Source organism: Takifugu flavidus, chromosome 17 (assembly GCF_003711565.1).
Source record: "Takifugu flavidus isolate HTHZ2018 chromosome 17, ASM371156v2, whole genome shotgun sequence".
NCBI lineage: Eukaryota > Metazoa > Chordata > Actinopteri > Tetraodontiformes > Tetraodontidae > Takifugu > Takifugu flavidus.
The window spans coordinates 10,495,471-10,513,712 of record NC_079536.1 but is presented as its reverse complement, the minus strand read 5'-3'; the positions used below and the strand labels follow the sequence as shown (position 1 = coordinate 10,513,712).

The 18,242-nt window shown below is 42.9% G+C and overlaps 5 protein-coding genes and 1 non-coding gene across 6 annotated transcripts; 4 read left to right on the top strand and 2 right to left on the bottom strand.

The window, feature by feature from the left end:
* Window positions 1-684: 684 nt before the first annotated feature.
* On the bottom strand, window positions 685-2,741 carry LOC130513539 (cyclic AMP-dependent transcription factor ATF-1-like). Its single transcript, XM_057012325.1, has 3 exons — window positions 2,380-2,741; window positions 964-1,090; window positions 685-858 (listed from the first exon to the last, which is right to left on the bottom strand). The coding sequence occupies exons 1-3, from the start codon at window positions 2,405-2,407 to the stop codon at window positions 714-716; spliced, it is 300 nt and encodes a 99-aa protein (XP_056868305.1). The 5' UTR covers window positions 2,408-2,741; the 3' UTR covers window positions 685-713.
* A 986-nt stretch (window positions 2,742-3,727) lies between these two features.
* Window positions 3,728-10,870, top strand: cul2 (cullin 2). The gene is made up of 21 exons (XM_057012166.1): window positions 3,728-4,020; window positions 4,971-5,109; window positions 5,374-5,476; window positions 5,568-5,662; window positions 6,304-6,409; window positions 6,647-6,729; window positions 6,866-6,962; window positions 7,093-7,203; window positions 7,448-7,610; window positions 7,690-7,814; window positions 7,937-8,044; window positions 8,219-8,278; window positions 8,375-8,503; window positions 8,660-8,746; window positions 8,831-8,983; window positions 9,074-9,151; window positions 9,233-9,299; window positions 9,449-9,651; window positions 9,739-9,840; window positions 9,927-10,043; window positions 10,157-10,870. The coding sequence occupies exons 2-21, from the start codon at window positions 4,991-4,993 to the stop codon at window positions 10,286-10,288; spliced, it is 2,238 nt and encodes a 745-aa protein (XP_056868146.1). The 5' UTR covers window positions 3,728-4,020; window positions 4,971-4,990; the 3' UTR covers window positions 10,289-10,870.
* A 246-nt stretch (window positions 10,871-11,116) lies between these two features.
* On the top strand, window positions 11,117-11,188 carry trnaw-cca (transfer RNA tryptophan (anticodon CCA)). Its single transcript has one exon. It is a non-coding gene; the product is annotated as a tRNA-Trp (tRNA).
* Window positions 11,189-12,766: 1,578 nt separating this feature from the next.
* LOC130513525 (histone H2B 1/2-like) lies at window positions 12,767-13,518 on the top strand. The gene has a single exon (XM_057012308.1). It carries the CDS (start codon window positions 12,795-12,797, stop codon window positions 13,167-13,169), a length of 375 nt encoding a protein of 124 aa, XP_056868288.1. The 5' UTR covers window positions 12,767-12,794; the 3' UTR covers window positions 13,170-13,518.
* Window positions 13,519-16,809: 3,291 nt separating this feature from the next.
* On the bottom strand, window positions 16,810-17,264 carry LOC130513520 (histone H2A). The gene has a single exon (XM_057012303.1). It carries the CDS (start codon window positions 17,229-17,231, stop codon window positions 16,854-16,856), a length of 378 nt encoding a protein of 125 aa, XP_056868283.1. The 5' UTR covers window positions 17,232-17,264; the 3' UTR covers window positions 16,810-16,853.
* A 221-nt stretch (window positions 17,265-17,485) lies between these two features.
* Window positions 17,486-18,239, top strand: LOC130513517 (histone H3). Its single transcript, XM_057012299.1, has one exon. It carries the CDS (start codon window positions 17,589-17,591, stop codon window positions 17,997-17,999), a length of 411 nt encoding a protein of 136 aa, XP_056868279.1. The 5' UTR covers window positions 17,486-17,588; the 3' UTR covers window positions 18,000-18,239.
* The last annotated feature ends 3 nt before the right edge of the window (window positions 18,240-18,242 follow it).

The following is an 18,242-nucleotide window of genomic DNA, read 5'->3' as shown; positions in this document are numbered from 1 at the left end:
TAACAGAGTTCAAGTGTTGACAATTACATTCTAAATGACTTCTTAAATGATGTACAGAGACAAAGACAATTCATTTCAAGACCTTAACAGTTTCCACAAATTATCAGCATTTGCTCTAACTTGTATTGAGATAAAACAGTCACGCAAACATCTGTATTAAAAATAATTACATTCTAACGGAATATGGGACATATGGAACATGCTCTTCTTTAGCTGTCGTAGCATCATGCTCAATGCAGGGAAGATCAAAACATGTGAGCACATAGCTTTGCCTTGGTTTCAGGACCTGATTTTCTGTTATCTGAGTCTATAAATGATCCATATATCCTCTTCCTTTCCTCTTCCTTTCTGAACTCCCTGACCTGAAATAAGCCGACATTTAATTTTAATTTACTTCACTGTATTTTAAGTTACCATGCTAATTTCTAGTAGTCAGTCTGGGCAGAAACAGTACAAAACAGTACAAACTCTGATGACGTTGTCTAAAAAAAATAGTGAAAAGATACATTTTCAATTTAATCCAAAATCTAAACCTAACCCTTGAAGATTTTTGTTTAACCTGCTGAGGTTTTCCATTGAAGTTAATGAGTAGAACTCATTAAAAATTAACTTTAAGTCTCTTTCCCAGCTGGTGATGATGGCACATGGCTTATTCCAAGGCAGTGTCGTCTGTATAAAACACACACACACACACACACACACACACAGCATTTTTACTGGCCCTTGTGACTATAAATGTATTTTAATGCTTTGAGCTCCTCGATCAGAGTCTTGTTTTGGTTCTCCAGCATGGCCAAATGGTTTTCCAGACATTTGACATATTCCTTCTTCTTTCTCCGACATTCTCGAGCTGCTTCCCTACAATCGGACACAACAGTTACTACAGACACAGCAAAAAGGCATTTTATTTGTCTGGTTTTGTGGAATTTCCCATCAAAGCTGCAGTGAGGAAATAATCTCTACCTGTTCTTCATCAAGCGCCGCTCCCTCCTCAGCTGGTCATCCTGTGCAGGTTTACAGGAGGCTTGACCCCAAGGCTCCCTTGTCGTCTTTGCAAGGTCAGAGTCAAGACAGGAATCCAGGTCACTTCCTAAAGAAATACCAAGAAATATACGTGCAAGTTCTAAATGGCAGTTCAGTCGACTAGGCTGCATCAGTGGAATTTACTTGAAAAGCTTTTAAAATAATTTAATTTGAAATAAATCAATTTTTAATGGAACATAATCAATAAGTGAATCCAACACTGAAATAAAGTGGAATATAAAAGCACCGAAAGACTGCAGGCCTCCGTCAAGCAGGTAATTTGCCCACGCCTGTAGTATAGGTAAACATAGGTTGTGCGTCCATGTCGGTTCCTGATTCGTCCAAGTCATGGTTATCCAAAGCTTGATCACAGTGAGCAACTGGACCTGGCTGTTAACTCAACTGAGATTTACCATAAAGGCAGTAGTAAAACAATTTTGCTTAACGTAACAGGTTCTGTCACATAATGCTGTCACATAGCTGTCACATAATGAAGGTAGAAACCTTTGAAGACCAAAGATCTACCATTCTTATTTATCATTTGTGTATAAGGATGAAAATCCTTCCTGGTAATAATGAGTGTTGGGATGTAAAAGGGCCCAAATTAGAAAAGTTCAGCTGTGAAATACTGACAGGACACCTGTCTATTTCCATTGCTACATGCTGCTAAGCCTCAAACTGGCTCTCATATTAATATGAAAATATTACTAAAAATTAAAATTTGAATAGGTTTTTCAAAACAGACAAGTGGAACTGAGTGGAATCTCAGAGTGACACTTTCTTCTTCTCATGTTTTAGTGCCAGAACAGCTTGTTTCACTATAGAGCACTGATCATTTTGTGACACAGTGGCATCACAAAGGGAACAGCAGGACTACAATAACGCAGTGGTCACTGGCTGACATCAATGTGCGACTTATTCACCAGTTCATTTGCATGTCCCTGCTGGGGGGCCTATTACAGGAAAAGAAGTGGTATCAGCTGCTGCTGTACGCTGTGAGTGGGCACACACACACACACAACACACACACACACACACACACACACGTGTGCCAGTATCAAGCAGTCTCATGAGACTGTTCAGCAGAACCAGAGATTATTTTAGCCACTGTGTTGCCTCTTGTACAAAAAGACTTGTTTGGTGTCATTGTGGAACATTTTGCATGTTCTACAGGTTATTTATCATAAATTCATTGGACAAACATGTAAAAACAGAAAAAAAACAGTTAATTTCTAATAGGCAAACTGGTACGCATCGGAGACTTTGGAAGATACCAAAGTATTAGAATTTTTACCTGTCAACAGTGTAAATCTAGTTTTACGCGTCTGCCCGTCAAAGAGAAGATAACAATCATACCTGCTTCTGTCTCCTTGGTTACAGCCATCCTGTGTGTGCTGCCGGCTTTTCCAAGCAGACTGTCCCCTTCTGAGTCTTTACTCTTAGTGCACCGTTAACACTGCCAGCAGCAAAGCAACATGTGCAATTTACAATTAGAGGCATTGACATCACCAAGACGTCACTGCACCCCAGTACGGTTTTCTCTCTCCCCAGAGCAGTGCCGTGAGCGAGGAGCTCTGCTGTGGGCTTGTGAAGGAGGAATTTTCTTCAGCTGGAGGAAAATGTCTGAACACCAACATATCAGTTAGTGAGCATATTTCAATGTGTTTTGCATTTCCAATCTGAAATAACCATACATTGTTTTATTTCTCCTCAGGAGGCATTGTAATTAAGATATTATTGAGAAGTTATTGTTATTGTAAGTTATTGCTAATAAATCACACACACACACACACACACACACACACACACACACACACACACACACACACACACACACACACACACATGCTGTACATGTCATCCTGGATTTTGTATCATTATATCTGAAATTCTCATTTAATATAATCATGATACCTAAAGGGGGATCATTTTGTATTTATTATTGTATTGTTTTTATCAATCTCTTTTGCATTATTGTACTGTAAGGCTGGAAACTCTACCAATACAACAAATACATATAATAGTATAATCTGCTTTAATAATGAATGCAAATATTTGATGCCCACATTTGCAGTTGAACTCTTCATAAGAGGAGATAAATGCATATACTTTAAAATCATTGTCAAATTTTTATTTAGATGTGAATGGTAAATTATGCTGTATTTAACTTGATTCATTGTGGTTTTTTATGTTTCAAATTTACTATGCAATTTAGGTTTTTGTAAGCAGGATTTAACCACAGATACAAGCATGTACAATTCTATGTAAAATCATGCATTCTCTCAAAAGGAGAGGGAAAATCACCCATGGGTCACACTCTGCTTAATGCGATCCGATGCATTTGTGATTTGCTTGCATGACCAGCCAAGGTCAAAGTTACCTGTTTCTTTTATAGTTCAAAGATCTAGGTCTGAATTTTAAGGTTGATTGCATCCCTCGCCCCCTCCTCATCTTCTAGAAATGTCATGAATGTCATTAGAATATTTTAAAAAAAACGTGCAGTAAAGCATGCAATATAAAAACATACAGCTGTTTTGTGCCAGTATTTTTTTCCACGTTTTAAATTTCGGCTAGGCAAAACTGAATAAGAAATTGTATAAAAACTGTATAAAAAAGAAACATATTTATAGTCATAAGGTACATACAGTATCTGTGATGTAATTCATAGCCAAAGGCTAAGAGGCTTCCGTAGTTTTGGGTGATACCAGAGATCTATGGGGTTTTGCTTGATCCGTGTTAATTTGTCGTTATTTCCCTTACGAAACGTACGCAGGAAAAGGGACAAAAAATGAAAATAATCTGTAAAATAGGGTTAAAGAATCCTGTGTTTGTGCAGAAATATAACTGATTTACGATCAAATAGTTTGCTCAGAAATGCACCCCCAAGAAATAGCATATTGGCATGATCCAAGAGGTAGAGAAGACCTGTAAGTGAGACAAATCAAGCCTGTGACAGCGGAGAAACTTGGATTTTTAGACAAATAATATTGAACAGAGGTACGTACTTCTCAAAAGTCCGCGCTTCACCTTAATACTATTTGTCGTTTAACAACAGGGGCGTGTTTGGACGAACTGTCACAAGTTATGCACAGAAAATGTAAAGAAGATAAACGTTTGCTAGCACTAGCTAAGTGACCGTTAGCATTGTGCTAGCTGACTAGCCTCTAGCCGCTCCATTAGAACTGTTTGGACTGGAGCAAGAAGAAGTAGCCTGTAAGCTACAACATAGCTAGCCCTGTAGTTAGCCATCCTATTTTCGGAATGGCATTTTGCTTGCCAGTAACCTTAACTTGGCTGATTTTACTCCTTAAATGATGCCATTAGAGAAGCGTCAACAAGTATTTTTTTTATGAAGACAAATGGATCTCGATGCCTTCATTTCCAAAAACAAATATTTAGGTAGATGTAAAGAAATGTCTTCCGTGAAATAAACTAGTATACTTAACGAGTGACAACAAAGGGCTTAACTTCTGACCAATTGCGCGTATTATGTGTCATATACATGTGTAGTTATTTGCTTCCATGTTGCCTAACGCGAACCATCTGTGTTAAGTACGATATTATTACCTACGTCAACCTACCTTTAATGTATTTGCTGTATGCTGTCATGTGGACCGTGAGACGGTAATATCTATCTATCTATCTATCTATCTATCTATCTATCTATCTATCTATCTATCTATCTATCTATCTATCGTTCAGCTATGTAGTTTATCGTTAAATATAGGCTCATTTATCCTGGTAATATCTCAAGAAATTGTATCACTTGTGATAAAAGTAAATCATTTTGCTTTGCTCATTGTCATCAGCAACATTTAAACTTCATTATGTTAGGTCCGTCTCTTTCAAGGAGACGCACATTGAAAAGCATTTATTTTACAAGCCAGCTGTGATAGAATAGGCACATGAATGAACTGAATCTGATAATTTCTGTTTCTCTTTCTTAGGCTGAAAGTGAAACAATACAATGTCCTTAAAGCCACGGGTGGTGGATTTTGATGAGACATGGAACAAGCTACTCACAACAATCAAGGCAGTGGTGATGCTTGATTATGTGGAGAGAGCCACATGGAACGATCGGTTCTCGTATCCTCCCTCAACGTTACGCTGAGATTTTACATACGGTTTAATTTGATTTGTGTCTTTTCCAGACCAAAGTGTTAGCAACCCCACATTACTGTAACCCAGTCACTAGCTTTCAAGCTAATAATTTAATGTCTGAGGTAAATTTAAATATTGTGTGTGTATGAAGTGCATATATTGGAAGATGTTAATAATTTAAACATCCCAATGTGTATTAGAGCCTCGTTGCACCTCATTGCTTTAATTTATCCTGAATTCTGACAACAGCGACATTTATGCCTTGTGTGTTGCGTACCCAGAGCCTTTGGGTGAAAGATTGTACACAGAGACAAAGGTGTTTCTTGAGAATCATGTCCGGCAATTATACAAAGTAAGCATGCTCCAAAGCACTGTGACCCTTTTCTTTTTTTAATATGTAAACTGCATCTCTGTCCACAACCGCTCTTCTGTTTGTCTTCCAGAAAGTGCTCGATTCAGAGGAGAAAGTTTTAAGTATGTACCACAGATACTGGGATGAGTACAGCAAAGGCGCCGACTACATGGACTGCTTGTACAGGTGACACTGCAGCGACTTGTTTTATTCAAGTATGGGTTGATTAAATGATATCGGTGAGCCAGGGAGCTTTGGGGCGGTGTAGATAGGTATGAGTTTAACTCTTCACAGACGTCAGCACCGGGCTCTTTCATTGTTTTATGGTCTGTTCTGCTGACACGGTTCAGATGAAAACCAAAGCCAGGTGTCTGACAGGGCTGCATTTTAAAATTGGTTCTGTTCATCAGGGTTCTTTAACGGGCGAGTGGATCAATTCTGTAACATGTCATTGTTCCTCCCGAGCGTTATGTTTTCCTAAAAAGATTAGCCACAAATGAAGTTTCTGCTCTGAATCAATCTAAATCAGTTCCCCCTTGGAGAGCTTTCACATCTATTTTTAAGTGTTCGTCACAGCGTCTGCTCTTACACCTCTTGATGTGTCACAAAGAGTCAGATAGAAAAGGCTGGATTAAAGAGTGATCAGTACGTGTGAAAGGGCACAGTAGCATTTTCTCTGGTTGTGTCCTCTTGCTTCCTTTCAGAGGAGCGAATCAGTTTCAACTTTGTCACTTCATCCAGTCATTTGGCATCTAAATGCGTCCCCTCATGTTGTGACTCTACACATACACACAATATACTAGTAACTTATTTTTGTTTTATTTTAGGTATCTCAACACTCAGTTCATCAAAAAGAACAAACTAACAGAAGCTGACCTACAGTATGGCTACGGAGGAGTCGACATGAATGAGCCTCTCATGGAGATCGGAGAGGTAACGGCTGTTCTGTCCTAAAAATGTTCCACTTTGCAAATGAGGAGCACAGAAACATTTACTCCACGTAGGACTTGTCTGGCATTTAAACACTTCATCTTATTATTTATGATTTACGTAGTAAGTTAAATGTTAAATTGGTCTGGAGTTTAGTGGGATTAAGCAGCTGAGGTCTGTATCGTACTCCCCCCAGTTTACCTCAGCATTTTTAAAAAGCCCCTGGTTGTGTCGTTGCAGTTGGCTTTAGATACTTGGAGGAAGCTCATGATCGAACCCCTTCAGGCTGTGCTGATCCGGATGTTGCTGAAAGAAATCAAAAAGTTGGTTTTATGTTTTCTTTTTTTCCCCCACACAAGCTTTGTCCCAAAATTGTTATTTAAAACTAACTTATGATTCATAGTCGGTGTCCAAATGAGCCCAGGTCAACGCCGTTTACACTTATTGCACATTTTGCAGTGATCGTTGTGGAGAGAACCCAAACCAGACAGTCATCCATGGTGTCATCAACTCATTTGTTCATGTTGAACAGTACAAGAAGAAGTGTCCACTAAAGGTCAGGCAGCAGGCTCGGAACCAGTTCACCATTTTTTGCCTTGTGCTTCTTATTACCTAATTTTGCAACAAGTACGTAAAGGAGACGCTGGAGTTCACGTAGAGGTCACATGTTTTTCCCCTCATTACAGTTTTATCAGGAAATCTTCGAAGGACTATTTCTGACGAAAACCGGAGAGTACTACAAACAGGAAGCCTCCAATCTACTTCAAGAATCCAACTGTTCACAGTATATGGAAAAGGTTAGATCTTCCTGTGAAACTCTTAAATGGCTGCTCTCAGGTTTTGGGTTCTGCTGCTTAACACAGTTTGCAGTGCAGCTAATCTGGAGTAGTAGCGGTACACATTGTTGTCCTTTCCAGCCATGTCCCGTCTTGTCCTGCCTGTTTCAGTGGGTTATCTGATCCACCTTGTGGCTGTAACTAACTTTTGTACACACATTTCCCAACAAAACAACAGAACAACCTCTTCTTGCTGCTCCTTCAGGTTTTGGGCAGGTTGAAAGATGAGGAGATGAGATGTCGTAAGTATCTGCACCCCAGCTCCTACGCCAAAGTAATCCATGAATGCCAGCAGAGAATGGTGGCGGACCACCTACACTTCCTGCACGGGGAGTGCCAGAACATCATCCGACAGGAGAAGAGAGACGGTCAGTCCTTTTGTTCAAGGAGTGTCGAACGCAGTGAGCTGTGTCGCTGCCATCAGAACCGTTGTGTTGTTTCTTTTAGACATGGCAAACATGTACACCTTGTTGCGGGCTGTTTCCAATGGGCTCCCCCACATGATCCAGGAGCTGCAGGTTCACATACACAATGAGGGCATCCGCGGCACCAGTAACCTCTCACAAGAAAATGTTAGTACGCCCTCATCTTGTACTCCACCCTCCTTGTCACCGGTCCTATCAGATAAAGTTATAATGCTATTTATTTGAGTAGTTGCCTCGTCTCTTACTGCTTCGTTTCTCTGCTTGTTTAGATGCCAACCCTGTTTGTGGAGTCAGTGCTGGAAGTTCACAGTAAATTTGTTCAGCTTATAAACACAGTTCTAAATGGAGATCAACACTTTATGAGTGCGCTTGACAAGGTAGGAACAATATTCAATACACTAGAAAAATGAAACATCCGTAACTAATAATTCATTCGGGCGTTATATCAAGAACAAGGCCACAGAAAGGACCTGAAAATAGAAAAGCGCAGCTAGATGTGGGTACTGTAAAAGGACCACTGGGCTAAATATCCCTGTTTGATCATCTCTCAGGCTTTGACATCGGTAGTGAACTTTAGAGAACCTAAGTCCATCTGTAAAGCCCCAGAACTGGTGAGTTCACAAACACTCGCACAAACAACCACCCCCCACACACTTGGATACACATGGGTTTGACCAGGTCATGTTTTGCCTGTTGTCTCCGCGCAGCTGGCAAAATACTGTGACAATCTGCTGAAAAAATCCGCAAAGGGGATGACGGAGAACGAGGTGGAGGACAAGTTGACGAGCTTCATCACAGTCTTCAAGTACATAGACGACAAGGATATTTTTCAAAAGGTGATTAGAATTCTCACGCTGCCATCTCTAAAATCGAGCTGTGTGTTCTACATTGTATCCATTCTTGAATACATCGTTCTCATAATCGTCGTGATTTTACTCGACTTTAATTATTAATTATACAGCACTGAACCTTGGTTCTGTTTGACTCCTCAGTTTTATGCCAGAATGCTAGCGAAGCGGTTAATACACGGTTTATCGTTGTCAATGGACTCAGAAGAAGCCATGATCAACAAACTAAAGGTACATCTAGAGCTGCACAGTAGAAAACCAATCAGAGTGATGCTAAAGGTCTTAATTCTCTTTCATTGCTCCACCCACCTGCAGCAAGCCTGCGGCTACGAGTTCACGAGCAAACTGCACAGAATGTACACAGACATGAGTGTGAGCGCCGACCTCAACAACAAGTTCAACAACTTTATTAAGACGCAGGACACAGTGGTGGACCTGGGTATCAGCTTTCAGATCTACGTTTTACAGGTGAGCCACAAGAACCTGTACACATCCACATTTCAGAGGTGGTTTCTCAGTACAGAGCTTAACCTTGTGTTCTTGGTTGCGTGGTGTCAGGCAGGAGCGTGGCCTCTCACCCATGTCCCCTCCTCCACTTTTGCCATCCCTCAAGAGCTGGAGAAGAGTGTGCAGATGGTGAGCACGACTGCATTGCTTTTCACATATCAAAGAAGCACACGGCAAGCTGAACATATGTTTTCCTCTGTTTCTTTGCAGTTCGAGTTGTTTTATAATCAGCACTTTAGTGGAAGGAAGTTAACCTGGCTGCACTATCTTTGTACAGGTACCTCAGTCATCTTTGTCGTGTTGACTCAAGTGACGAATAAACCTAAAAATAGAACTGTTACTGGCTGATATTTTTGAAAGTCTTTATTCATGCTGTATTATAGCTCTGTGCACCTCCTCTCACCTGTTTCTGCTCTGGTCTATCAGGCGAGGTGAAAATGAACTACCTGACCAAGCCTTATGTTGCCATGGTGACCACCTACCAGATGGCTGTGCTTTTGGCATTTAACAATAGCCAGACGGTGACGTACAAGGAGCTGCAGGACGGCACCCAGATGAACGAGAAGGAGCTTCAGAAAACCATCAAGTCCCTGTTGGACGTAAAGATGCTCAACCACGACTCAGAGAAGGTTCCTGTAGCAACGAGTACAGCCTGATAAAGACAGCAACTGAGTCACGCTGTCATTTCTAACATTCTTCTCCCTCTGTGTGCACAGGAAGAGATTGAAGTCGAGTCAACTTTTTCACTAAATATGAGTTTCACTAGTAAAAGAACAAAGTTCAAAATTACAACTTCGATGCAGAAAGACACGCCGCAGGTCAGACAGAGTTTCCGGGCGTTGTTTCTAAGCTGGTCTGGGGTTTTGAAAAGACAACCTTTCTCACCAATCTGTGTGGTCAACAGGAGATGGAGCAGACAAGGAGCGCTGTAGACGAGGATCGCAAAATGTATTTACAAGCTGCTATAGTCAGAATCATGAAGGCCCGCAAGGTGCTCCGACACAACGCCCTCATCCAGGAGGTGAGGGGAAACATCACTGCTGAATATACAGTCGCTAGCGCACACCGAGCGTTGTGTCGAAGGAGCGGCTAAATGACGTGAATGTAAATTGTGTTTCATTTGGTTGCGTGCAGGTCATCAATCAGTCTAAAGCCAGGTTCAACCCAAGTATCAGCATGATCAAAAAGTGCATCGAAGTGCTCATCGACAAGCAGTACATCGAGCGAAGCCAGACCTCGGCAGACGAGTACAGCTACGTGGCGTAAGAAAACTCAAGGAGCATCGTATTCATGCACAATGGGCCGGCAGGTGTCAGGTGACAGAAATCATGGACTCGTTTATCCTCCTCTTCTGAATCTCCGCGGTGACTAAAAGCAGGACTGGTGCCTCCATTTTTGAAAACAAGAAATATCACCGTGTCACGTCAAACACCACCAACACCTCCACCTTCCTCCGACTCTACATCTTCCTGATTTTGAAGCTGTTTACATCACCAGTGCCACGCAAGAGTGCGTTCAACAACAAAGAAATGCCAGAAAGGAGAGATAGAAATATATACTATTGGGACTGAAATTCAAGAAAAGAAAACCAGAAAAGATCCAAATGTGACATCCATGACGCATTGGTGGCTACACATTAAAATCTCATTTTCTTTTCTCACATTTGCAGTTGTGTGTTTATTTTTATTTCTTTGTTAAATGTTTTAATTAAGGATAACAACCATTGTAATAAAACTGTTTTACTGACTATTGCATCAATTTTTAAATGTAAAGGAAAAACTAGGTGACATGTTCCTGCTGCTTGTCCAATAAAGGAAATAAAAACTACAAGGTTTTATGTAAAAATTAGCAATGTCAGTGTTTTTCATCCGTGCGCATGCTAGTCACCGTGCAAATATCGACTCTGGAGGCAAACTGATCAAAAGATAAGCTCAGACTCTGGTGTTTTCGGCAGATGTTCACTATTAAAGCTAGTTTCTGCGGCGACAACTGTCCATGGTGCTGAAATGAGCTAACATTTGAGCGCTTCATATTTCTGCTGTGCAACAGTTTATCACTTGTTCTGTTATGGAAAAGAGAATGGTCTCATCCGTGGACCTCGTGGCGCAACGGTAGCGCGTCTGACTCCAGATCAGAAGGTTGCGTGTTCAAATCACGTCGGGGTCATTTGTTTTCATCTCATTTATGAATAACCTTCATATGAATTGCGTGGTGATCTGTCGGTCTCGGGATGGTTTAGGAATTCGGATCTACTTCTTCCATTGAGGCGCGATCTTCCCGATGATGTCAGCCACGATCAGTTGCTGGAACCTCGTCTGCGCTTTTAGGGCGCGCTGTCCACACTTCAACGTCAAATGCGCGTCTACATCGATCAGTACGGTAAAGCGAATAAGCGGCTTCATGGTGCGTTCAAGTGCAGATCCTGAGTACCTGGTGTTGGTACCTTTTGCTGCGTGGGCCCACTTCGGCGGTCCTTTGCTGTTCTGTCCTGGGAATGGGATTGGGATTGTGGGACTGACTGACACTTATGCCTGTTCTGCCCGGCAGGGGTCATTGGCTTCTCTGTCTATCTGTGCTGTTTGTGGCCCTTTGACTGGTTCAGCGTGGTGGGGTTACGGTCCCAGTCTTACTAATCAGTACACCAAGTGGCAAACTTAAACATACACAGATTACACAGTCATACACAGACCATATCTACAGCTACAGATCTGCATCAAACATAAGCAATCGTACAGACAGACTTTGTTGAAGCGAATGAACGGCTTCATGGTGCATTCAAATGCAGCTCGTCAGAAGAACGCTAGCGATGTTGCTTTTTTTCGTATTTCATTGTTTAACTACATATACCGCGGTCTCCGCTTGCCTCTAAATAGTGGTTTTACCGTATCATTTTCTAATAATCGAATCCTGAAGTAATACCCAATGCGCAACATATGGCTAATTAACCAGAATTGGAAAATTCGTAAAAAAAAATGTCTTCTACAATTTCCAGCAGCTTAATTTGGGCCTTTGACAGGTCACCTCTTTTCCCTCCTTTTTGCTCACTTGATGTCACTCTGTACCTTCTCTGCATCAGCCCATCATCTGCCAGCCTACCACGTTCAATCCCGACTAATGAATCATGGTTGTTAGTGACAGCCAGTCACTGTGGTTACCTGTGATTCTGTATGTGTTTACCACATGCAGGTCTGGCCTGAATTAGTTGCTTTAAATCTTGGGAAGTGTCAATTGGATGTTGCTGTTCTGTTCTCATGCCTCTGCCTTGTTGTTGTGGGCTGCCCCCAGTACCAATGGAGATGTGGACCCAAGATCAGCATTAAAAAAAGGATCAAGGATCTGATGTTTGTCTCTTGCACAAAAGCACAGAAGCACTGAATTATCACTAGATGTTAAACATGCTGAAAGTCAAAGACATTAGCTCAAAAGTGTGTGAGTTGACTTGAATGATCTATCACCATGGACAGCTGCAGCTTCGTTTTTTTACTCGGAAAGTTACGTTTGTGATTACTAGATTTGGCGAAAGGGAAAATTAAATTGTAAAAATACATATATTTAAATAAGTAAACGGTCGATGCGGCAACGCGTCCACTAGAGGGACTCGAGAAGCGAACAGAAAGCGAAGCAAAGGGAAGAAGACAGAATTTGATCCGCCGAAGAGTCACGTGATTGGCTTGAGCCAATCACAGAAGGGAGACGACACAGTGGTATTTCCATGACGCTGGTATAAAGAGCGACCCTCCCCTGACTCTGAGTTATTACCAATAGAAGCAGAATGCCTGAACCAGCCAAGTCCGCGCCCAAGAAGGGCTCCAAGAAAGCCGTGACCAAGACGGCCGCCAAAGGAGGCAAGAAGAAGAGGAGGACCAGGAAGGAGAGCTACGCCATCTACGTGTACAAGGTGCTCAAGCAGGTGCACCCCGACACCGGCATCTCGTCCAAGGCCATGAGCATCATGAACTCGTTCGTCAACGACATCTTTGAGCGCATCGCTTCCGAGGCCTCTCGTCTGGCTCACTACAACAAGCGCTCCACCATCACGTCCAGGGAGATCCAGACCGCTGTCAGGCTGCTGCTGCCCGGGGAGCTGGCCAAGCACGCTGTGTCTGAAGGCACCAAGGCCGTCACCAAGTACACCAGCTCCAAGTAGACCTCTGCTGGCGTCCTTCAACCAAAGGCTCTTTTAAGAGCCACCACAACCTCTGCTGAGTTGATCTTCTGCCAGTTGGTTTGGATTTATCTACAACTACAGCCAGTTAATGTTACCAAAGCCATCTGTAGCACTGTAAGTAGGCCAGAATGAAGTGCACTAATGTGGATCTGGAATTTAATCCAGCCACTGATGGTAACTCCATTAGTCTCACTTTGTTCAGATAATTATACAAACTCGTGCTAAAAAAATTGAGATACTGCTTGTTACACTTGCTCCATGTTAAACAATAACAATTTCTAATCTAATCACATTTCAAATCTTTATATAGCATCTGTTACAATCAAAATTGTTTCTAGGTGCTTTCCAGAATCACAGGGCCTAACAAGCAACAGTGGCAAGGAAAAACTCTCCTTTAACAGGAAGAAACCTTGAGGGACCAGCCTCATGTAGGGGGACCCTCCTGCTGATGGCCGGCTGGGTGGAGAGGGAAGGACGGGTAGATGATAGAATGGAGAGGCACAGAGCATAGAAACACATACAAAAATACACTACTTGTGCAAGCTGCCGGCCGAATGGGTCAGCGGGGCCGGAGGTCATCACGCAGCTCCCAAGGCGGCGATACCTGTAAATGAATACAGAAGGGGGGAAGAAAAACAAGAATCAGCATAACTAGTCTACTTGATGACCCCCTAAGTATGATAGTTTGTCTATAATAGAGTTAGGTCCTCTGAGGACCTTGTAGGTCAAAAGAAGGGTTTTAAAAATCTAAATTTAACGGGCAGCCAATGAAGAGACGCCAGTACAGGAGTCATGTGACCGGTTTTGTCAATACCTATCAGAACTCTGGCTGCAACATTTTGGATCAGCTGGAGGCTTCTTAAAGAGTTGTTTGGACACCCTGATAAAGAATTACAATAGTCTGGAAGTAACAAAAGCATGAATTAACCTTTCAGCATCATGCCGCGTCAGTAGTTTCCTGATCTTTGCGATGTTTCTAAGGTGAAAAAAGGCACTTCTAGAGACTGTTTTAATGTGTGAGTTGAAGGAGAGATTGTGATCAAAAGTTACTCCTAGATTCCTCACAGAGAGACTAGATGTTAATGAGATACCATCTAGAGTAATCATGTGATCTAATCTATCCCTGAGAGGTTCAGGACCAAACACCATGACCTCAGTTTTTCCTGAGTGGAGGAGGAAATTTGAAGACATCCAGGACTTTGAATTAAGACAGGTCTGGAGCTTCACTAACTTCTCTCTCCTCTGGTTTCATGGATAAATAAAGCTGAGTGTCATCAGCATAACAATGAAAAGTTATCCCATGCTGCCGGATTTACACATAAAATGCCCGTAAAATTCACCTCTTTGCAGCAGCTGTAAAAAATGCAACTCTTTTTTTATAGTGGTGAATTGTGGCACTTTGGCATTTCATATGATTGAATATTCTATAGCTTTGTGGTGCTATGCAACAGCCCTCAATTCAAATTCACGTTCTTTAGAGCCACACAGGCTAGTCATTTTTTCACTGCGATTGTGTACGCATAAGAAGCAGAGACACAAAGGAAATAACCTTTGCTCTTCTGGTAGTTGAGTGGCGTCTGTGTAAAGCAGTGAAATCATCGCCAGACACGCTGAGCGCTACTCCTGCAGGGAGCAGAGAAAGTGGCTCATAAATGGGACCTGAGCAAGAATTGTATGGATTTCTCTACTCATACAAGTGCTGCAGCACATTTAAACATACATTATTCTCTACATGTTACCCAGTTCCTTTATATTGTGTCTGGTCTGCACTGATATTCATTTGCATGTTTGTACTTTTAAAAATCTGCATTTGCTGTTGCTCTTGTGTTTAGGCTGGAAATTGAGACCTAAAGAAATAATAGCCAGTGATTGCTGCTGTAATTATTGTGTGTATATAACAATATAAACCTTAAAACCTACACATCACCAGCACTGCAGTGTCCTGAATAAATCCATAACTCACCAACAGAATCCTTCAGCACAGTTACAAAACTGTATTTCGACCATGTAAAGTGCTTGGCAACAATTGAGATAATCAACGAAATAATAGTGATGTCATTTAGAGTGATTGTCTTACTATTTGCTGGTTTACATAGAACATATTAGTAGTATTTGATAATTCCTGCAAGCATTATGCATGGCAACATAAGAATTCTAAACAGTCTGCATTTTTTAATGTAAAAAAAGACAATTGTTGAACTTTGTTTTCCTATTTTATTGCCCTTGTAGTAAACAAGGTTTTGATGTAACTTAAACGAAGAGTGCATAAACCAGACTGAGTCATTATCAGAATAATGGAGGTGGAGGTGGTGGGAAACGGGAGGATAATGGCTAAGCTGTCATCCATGTTGAACAACACATCCCACCTCCTACAGGACACTCTGGCAGCACTGGGCAGCTCCTTCAGTGAGCGGCTGCTCCACCCTCGCACCCTCGCTGTGTGAAGGAGAGGTCTCGCAGATCTTTCCTGCCGGCTGCTGTCAGACTGCACAACAAACATAATGCCCGATAGCACACATTGAATATTACACAGTATATTCTGTTATGTAAATGTACACGCTCTCTGTACTATGTACATGTATACAATGGCTGAGTATCCATTTATCTGGATTTCTGCGTGCTTTTGCTGTTGTTGCGCTGTAAATTTCCCCGTGTGGGACAAATAAAGGATCTGAATCTGAATAATGTCCAACCTGTCAAGTTTTAGACCCACAGATTCCAGAAGAGGATGTCAAAGTAGGATTAGGAAATAGTTGGATCTAACTGAATAATGATCACTTCAGCCATATTTCACGCTGCCAGCCTGAAGGCTGCAGTGGAATGTCAGCCAGTCGTTTCTTACATTAATTTATGTATGTTGAATTTAACCTGCTCGTATAGTAAGTCCAGGTTAGGATACATATCTCTTGTCGCTAAAAATATGTAAATTTTATTTAATATTAGAGTAATTGTCCGGCTGAGCGAGGCCGATATCAGCGCTGCCGCCGTCGATTCACCATCAGAAATGTGTTTGATGCTTCGCCCGTCGTGAAGGTGAATCTTTGGGATCTTTGGCAAAGAAGGCTAAAGCCAAGAAGGCAGCACCCAAGAAGAAGTAAAGGATGGCAAGCCCTGACAGGGTTCCTCCAAAAGGTTATTTTCAGAGCCACCACAACATCGCAGAGACATTCCTGCTTTTTGATCATGTCAGCTGAATCACGGACAAGTATTACTTGACCTCCATGTCCAGTGAAACATCCTTAGGGTGACTAGTTCTACTAGCAGGACACCAGTCACCAACTGCTTCTTTCCCGTTGACTTTCAATTACTCAATTATCTGATTTGGGCGACCACAAGGCCACTGATTCCACACAGAGCAGCTCCATCTCTCCTAGTTCCACATACTAATGACAAACTTCACTTACATGTCCCTTCATATCAATTGTTATTCATTTTAACACTATTTAAATGACTGAACCGCTCTCTTGGGAAAATAAAAGCACTGTTAACGCCATGTCCCTCTCCAGGTCATTTCATTAGGCCGGGTTCACGCTGGACGAGGACGGAAATCGCGCATAAGACCAAACCACCGCTCAGTTTCCCATGTTTTGGGAGGGAAGCCGCTCTTTATCACAGTGTGGGTGGCTCTGAAAAGAGCCGTTTGGTGCTCGGACACAAAGACACTTATTTGGCCTTCTCGGTCTTCTTGGGCAGCAGGACAGCCTGGATGTTGGGCAACACGCCGCCCTGAGCGATCGTCACTCCTCCCAGCAGCTTGTTCAGCTCCTCGTCGTTGCGCACAGCCAGCTGCAGGTGGCGGGGGATGATGCGAGTCTTCTTGTTGTCGCGGGCAGCGTTGCCAGCCAACTCCAGGATCTCAGCCGTCAGATACTCCAGCACAGCGGCCAGGTACACAGGAGCGCCGGCGCCAACGCGCTCAGCATAGTTGCCCTTGCGGAGCAGCCTGTGAACACGGCCCACTGGGAACTGGAGCCCGGCCCGAGAAGAGCGAGTCTTGGCCTTAGCTCTGGCTTTGCCACCGGTTTTCCCGCGACCGCTCATTTTTCTTCAGCTTTTTCAGAACACACTAAAGCCTGAAATGATGTTTCAAGGCGATACGATCCTTATTTATAGCTCACAGCAGGTCCTCTGAGCTTCCCTGACCAATCAGAGACAAAGCCGCTCTCTCCGTCGTTTGGCGCACTTTTAAAGCGTCAGCACCAACCAATAAGGAGCGGAGATTCGGCTAGTGGGTCGGACTCTGGGCGGAGCTGAGAGCCACTTGCATCATCCAGCCAATCACGAGTCCGGGTGTCAAACCCGCGTCATCGTCGGGCCCACTGTTCCGACGCTTTAAGAGCGGCGGCGCCGGCAATTCTTATAACTTCGTCTCATTCTGAGAACAAGCAACAGTTAGTAATGGCGAGAACCAAGCAGACCGCCCGTAAATCCACCGGAGGAAAAGCTCCCAGGAAGCAGCTGGCCACCAAGGCTGCCAGGAAGAGCGCCCCGGCCACCGGCGGAGTGAAGAAGCCTCACCGTTACAGGCCTGGGACCGTGGCTCTCAGGGAGATCCGTCGCTACCAGAAATCCACCGAGCTGCTCATCCGCAAGCTGCCCTTCCAGCGCCTGGTGAGGGAGATCGCTCAGGACTTCAAGACCGACCTGCGCTTCCAGAGCTCGGCTGTCATGGCTCTGCAGGAGGCTAGCGAGGCCTACCTGGTGGGTCTCTTCGAGGACACCAACCTGTGCGCCATCCACGCCAAGAGGGTCACCATCATGCCCAAAGACATCCAGCTGGCCCGTCGTATCCGCGGAGAGAGAGCTTAAACTGGCCGCTCATACACATCAACAAAGGCTCTTTTAAGAGCCACAGCAACTCTTCACAAGGGCTTCCTGCCACATGCTTCTCACTTGCCACGTGTCTGCAAGACATTTTTACCTCACAAATATTTAATATTCACATATTTAAACATTAAACTCTTCCTAGTTAAGGGTTTTATAAATGGGACATACATAACACCTCAAATTACATTTTAATCACTTGGAACATGACTTTCCTTTATTAGAGTC